Here is a 5,296-nt window from a genome sequence, read left to right as displayed (position 1 = left end):
TTCCTCTGGTGGAGGAAACATGCAGGGGAGAGTGTCTAGGGTTTGTTCCTTGTTGTGGCTTTCACTGGAAATCGTTCCTTCTGTGACCCTTTGGATTCTGAACCTTGTTGCTGTTGGTTTTATTCTGTCTTGTTGCTATTTCAGGAAATTGTTCTTCTCTCAGCCCTTTGGGATCTTTGTGCCTCCACGGGGAGGGGGAGTTTTTAGTGGCAACACACACACATGTGGGTGCCCATGTTCCCCCCAGTGTCACAGCACAACCTCACTGATGTCACTGGGCTCCCGTGGTCGCCTGTGGGGTCCTGGCAGCTGCATGTAGGTCACTCGGGGTTCCTGAGGGAGGCTGACAGGAGGAGGCCCTGCAAGTGACACCAGTTGCAGGGACTAAGGTGGGGGTGACACGAGTGGGTGACGTGTCACTGTCCCCCCCATCCACAGTACTCACATTGTGCCTGTTTGGTGCTCACAACGTGGGTGTACAGAACCTCCCCCTCCTCTAGGGGGGCCAGGGACTCCGAGGGGGCCCTATGGGGATAAAGAGGATGTGTGGGAGGGGATGGAGAGTTGTGGCATGGGGGAAAAAGGGGACTCATGGTTGAAGACCCACACTCACCTTTCCTGGTTCTTCCTGGCAGCTGCAAAGGAAAGAGGGGACAGTTGACTGTGGGGTCCCCAGAGCCCTGACCCCTCTCAGGATTCCTGAACCCCACATGGGACCCTCAATTTCCCTCAGGACCCCCAAGCATCCCTGAAGCCTTCCAGAATTCATGAACCTCCTAAGTGGCCAAGACCAAATCAGCTTCAAGAACCCAAAGCCCAGCAGGGACAGAGATCCCCCAAAAGCCCACAGGGTCCCTGAAAGAACCCCCAGCATCCCTGCAGGACCCTCCAGCAGTGGTCGCCTGTGGGGTCCTGGCAGCTGCATGTAGGTCACTCGGGGTTCCTGAGGGAGGCTGACAGGAGGAGGCCCTGCAAGTGACACCAGTTGCAGGGACTAAGGTGGGGGTGACACGAGTGGGTGACGTGTCACTGTCCCCCCCATCCACAGTACTCACATTGTGCCTGTTTGGTGCTCACAACGTGGGTGTACAGAACCTCCCCCTCCTCTAGGGGGGCCAGGGACTCCGAGGGGGCCCTATGGGGATAAAGAGGATGTGTGGGAGGGGATGGAGAGTTGTGGCATGGGGGAAAAAGGGGACTCATGGTTGAAGACCCACACTCACCTTTCCTGGTTCTTCCTGGCAGCTGCAAAGGAAAGAGGGGACAGTTGACTGTGGGGTCCCCAGAGCCCTGACCCCTCTCAGGATTCCTGAACCCCACATGGGACCCTCAATTTCCCTCAGGACCCCCAAGCATCCCTGAAGCCTTCCAGAATTCATGAACCTCCTAAGTGGCCAAGACCAAATCAGCTTCAAGAACCCAAAGCCCAGCAGGGACAGAGATCCCCCAAAAGCCCACAGGGTCCCTGAAAGAACCCCCAGCATCCCTGCAGGACCCTCCAGCACCTCCCCAAACCCAAGAGCACCCCCAGCCAAAGTCACAGTTCTGGGGATGTGAGTGCCAACCTATCGCTCCCCAACTCTGGGGGCCTGTACAGCTCCCTGTCACCCACCCACACGGTGCCACCAGTGCCAGACCACAATGACATCCACAAGCAGGACCAGGAAGAAAAGGGCCCAACCGACACCTGTGCCCTGTGGGCCCCCCACCACCTACTCGTCCTGGTAGAACATGTGCAGGAGGGGGGCTCACGGTTGCAGGGGGCTGGGAGTGCTGAGGCATCTGAGATTCAGGAGTGACCCCACGGTGGGCTTGGGGGGACCCTCCAGCACCGGCACCTGGATGAGCTCAGGGCAAAAGATGGGGGACTGTGGGCACCGTGACCCCGAGTCCCTGGGGAAGGGCTGTGGGGGTGTTGGGGTGGCAGCTGTGAGGTGCTCACCGTTCACTGTCACTGTCACCAGCGCTGACTTCTCCCATCCCTGTGATACCCCGTAGTTCATCCAGACCCTGCAGTGGTAGCAGCCGGTGTGGTTTAGCTGCAGAGGGGTCAGGGACAACTGGGTCCCATTGTGGATCCGCACCAGTTCTGTCTCCTCACGGTAGAAGAACACCTCATGGACAGATATGTCCTGCCTGTACCGGCAGCGCATTGTCATCGTTTCCCCCTGGAGCAGTACCCGTGCCGGCACCTGCAGCACCAACTTGTCTGTGGGGCAGAGGGGTGCCGTCACATCACAGGGGTCTGGAGGGTCCTGATGTCACTGGGAACCCCATATTGGGTCACAGCCAGCGCACCAGGCTTCCCCAGTTTCAACACGGGGGTGCCCCCACACTGGGATACTCTGGTATGTCCCTGTGTGTAGGGGACCGGCTCTGGTCACACCAGGAGGTGATTCATGGAGTGGAGCCCACCCAGAGTCCTCAGGGTCCCTGTGGGTGCCAGGCTGGGGACACAAAACACCCTCACCTTCTGAAACTTTCACGGAAGGGCTACACCCACTGCCCGGTCTGTCACACATGTAGGTGCCACTTTCCATGACAGTGATGTTGTCGCGTCCCTCCTGACCCCAGTACTGCCCATCCTTATACCAGGTGGTGGCACCAGTGGTCCCAGAGCCCTGGCAGGTCAGTGTCACCTGGTCCCACAGCACCGCTGGTGTCCAGGGAGGATCCACCAGGAGCTGGGTGGTCTGGGCACCTGCGGGTGACAGGGGACCTGGCCTGCCAGGGCCACCATGCTGGTGTCCAGGGAGGATCCACCAGGAGCTGGGTGGTCTGGGCACCTGTGGGTGACAGGGGACACCAGCCTGCCAGGGCCACCACAGGTCTGGAGACAGCGGGATGGGGACATGGCATCCCCTGAGGACTCACCAGCGAGGCCAAGGGTCTGGGCTGGAAGAGAGAAGGGACAGGGCTGGCTGAGGGTCATGGGGACACTGTGGACACCCCATGTTTGTGCCGGCCACCTCCACCAGCCCTACAGCACCCGCCCCTATGGCCAAGTCCCCATGGCCCGGTAACAATGATCCCATTCCAATGGTACATGTCCCCATGGCCCATCCGCATGGTACATGGCCCTTATCTCTGTTCCTGCATCCCTGATCCCCTGTCCCGGTCCCCACAGCTACCCAAGCCCCAAGGTTCCTTCTGCCATATCCTTGTCCCCACATCTCTGTCACCCTTTTCCTGTCCCCACATCCCAGCTCCCCTGTTCCTGTCTCCCTCTTCCTGCCTCCAAAGCCATCCCACAACTCTGTCACACTGGGCTCCGTGCTCATGCAATGGCTCTGCAGCCATTGCAGCCAGTGGACCCCACAGCTCCCCTGTGCCCCCTCCCCACCAGTCTCTGCCTCACCAGGGCCCATCCCTGGGGGTGTCAGGCCCGTGCGCAGTACACTCACCCCACAAGAGCAGCACCACCTTCCTGGCCATCCTGGTGTCCCCAGCGATGTGGACTGGCTGTCACTCGCTGCTATGTCCACCGTTTATTTTCCTGACTTTTTGCCATATTCCCTCACCCCTGGTTCCCAGATCAGCAATTCTGGGGTGCACCTGAGCAGGGAACAGATTGGGGGACCCTAGGGAGTGGGAAAATAGAGAGAGGAGTGCAGGGAAGTGTGGGGAGGCTTTTGGGGATTGGGGTGTTGGGCTGTGTACTCTGAACACTTTCGCTTTCCTTTTCCTGGACAAGAAGGAAGAGGCTGTTTGTGCTGACAGTCAGATGGGAAAGGGGGACAGTCTCTGTCGTGGGGCGGGAGCACATCTATGGGGGTTCTGCACTCTGAGGTCCCTGTTCTGGAGTTCACCTGGAGCAAACCAGTCCAGGGTGTGACACATCCTGGCATGGGGGATCCAGTCCCAGGTGGTGGCAGTTGCAGAAATGTCCTTGTACATTCCTGGCCGGGTTCCTGTCCCAGGGTGGCACATCCTGGGGACCCCTGTCAATCCAAGGGTGGGCCCAACCATGGCCCAGCCCCACTGCACAGCAATGGCCATTGCCCAGCCCTGCTCTGGCCAGCCCCAGGTGGCAGCCACAACCTGAGGGTGCCCCTGCCCCCTTGACTTTGATTCTGGCAGTTATAGAGCTGCTGCAGAGGTGAGAATTCTGTGGGGGAAAAAGGCCTGCCTGTGGTTTGCTTAGACCTGCATAAAGCACAAAACCCAAAGTGAGCTGAAGCAGTAGCTCTATGAGGGCCTTTGATGGTTTTCAGAGCAGACCTGGCTGGAAACCCCCTCTGCAGAGGCAGCTGTGAGGGAACCAGTCCGGAAATGCAGCAATTGATCATTTTGTCCATCTCACCAAGGGACAGAGAAACCACAAAATACTGCAAATACTACAACAATCTGCTCAACCACCTGCCTGGATCCTCCTTCTTGAACAAAACTTGCAGCCTTTTGGAACGTCCCAGAAAGAATGTTTGGGCTCTGGATGTGTGCACCAGAAGAGAGGGAAAAGTGTGGAAACATTGAGCAGGGGCTGCATGCATGGGTCTGGGGAACAGGGGTGTCACAGCAGGAGCAGAGAGTGCCCAGGCAGGGGAATTCAGGGCAGACAGGGGTGGATTTACCCAGGAATCAGACCCTGAGGCACACACGGGCATTTCGACAGATTCCTGTGCACTGTTCCAATGATGGAAAGAGCTTCTCCCCTTTTGGGAGGAGAATCCATGGCAAGTCAATCTAGTTGCAGGGTGGGAATGAGAAAAATGGAGAGAGTTCCTAAACACGGCCCAAGAAAAGTCTTCCTTATGGGCTGGGTTGCTGCCTAGCAGGCAGGCAAGAATCTCATAGAGCTGTTGGACACTCAGGGCGATTCCACACTGTGTGTTATCCACCAGCAAATGCTGCTGTGGGATGCACCAATGGCTCCTAAAGGGAAGAAAAAAGTCTGATTGCTTAGTGATGTGTTTGTGGTTTTATTGTGAGCGACTTGTGGGGGAAGCAATGATTTAAATGATTCTATAAACCAGAGCATTTTATACATTGTCAGTTTGATTTTTGATGAGTTTGTTTTTTATTGGGAAAATAATGGGAAAATATTTTTGCCTTTATTCTACAGATTTATCATTTTGTCTCAGCCAACTGGGCACCAGGTATTCCCTGGCATGGCTGAGCCAGGAAAGGGGGGTGACAGGAAAAAGCCTGGGGTGTGTGGGGCAGGGACCCAGAGACTCCCAGGACAGCCCTGCAGTGTCCCAGGGTGGGGGCTGTGCTGGGTTCTGAGCCACTCCAGAATCTGAGGCCAAAATCTGACCTAAAAATTGTCTCAAGCAATTGGGCATCAGGGAATTCA

The 5,296-nt window shown here is 57.1% G+C and overlaps 1 protein-coding gene and 1 long non-coding RNA gene across 2 annotated transcripts; both read right to left on the bottom strand.

The window, feature by feature from the left end:
• Positions 1 to 1,061: 1,061 nt before the first annotated feature.
• LOC120504145 lies at positions 1,062 to 1,699 on the bottom strand. Its single transcript, XR_005627955.1, has 3 exons — positions 1,613 to 1,699; positions 1,224 to 1,245; positions 1,062 to 1,135 (listed from the first exon to the last, which is right to left on the bottom strand). It is a non-coding gene; the product is annotated as an uncharacterized LOC120504145 (long non-coding RNA).
• An 82-nt stretch (positions 1,700 to 1,781) lies between these two features.
• On the bottom strand, positions 1,782 to 3,461 carry LOC120504147 (low affinity immunoglobulin gamma Fc region receptor II-like). The gene is made up of 5 exons (XM_039713328.1): positions 3,405 to 3,461; positions 2,875 to 2,895; positions 2,471 to 2,701; positions 1,943 to 2,209; positions 1,782 to 1,868 (listed from the first exon to the last, which is right to left on the bottom strand). Exons 1-5 carry the CDS (start codon positions 3,433 to 3,435, stop codon positions 1,849 to 1,851), a joined length of 570 nt encoding a protein of 189 aa, XP_039569262.1. The 5' UTR covers positions 3,436 to 3,461; the 3' UTR covers positions 1,782 to 1,848.
• Between the last annotated feature and the right edge of the window lie 1,835 nt (positions 3,462 to 5,296).

The sequence above is a fragment of the Passer montanus genome, unplaced genomic scaffold, assembly GCF_014805655.1.
Source record: "Passer montanus isolate IOZ18808 unplaced genomic scaffold, ASM1480565v1 scaffold284, whole genome shotgun sequence".
In the NCBI taxonomy this organism is placed as follows: domain Eukaryota; kingdom Metazoa; phylum Chordata; class Aves; order Passeriformes; family Passeridae; genus Passer; species Passer montanus.
Note: the sequence above shows the minus strand (reverse complement) of the source record. Positions and strands in the feature narration are given on the sequence as shown.

What these genes read in the sequence shown, in the direction of transcription:
- LOC120504147 (XM_039713328.1), bottom strand. Translation starts at nt 3,435, where the DNA reads ATGGCCAGGAAGGTGGTGCTGCTCTTGTGGG. An exon ending in CCAGACCCTTGGCCTCGCTG is followed by an intron (nt 2,702 to 2,874) that starts GTGAGTCCTCAG and finishes TGTCACCCGCAG; the next exon opens with GTGCCCAGACCACCCAGCTC. An exon ending in TTCCGTGAAAGTTTCAGAAG is followed by an intron (nt 2,210 to 2,470) that starts GTGAGGGTGTTT and finishes TCTGCCCCACAG; the next exon opens with ACAAGTTGGTGCTGCAGGTG.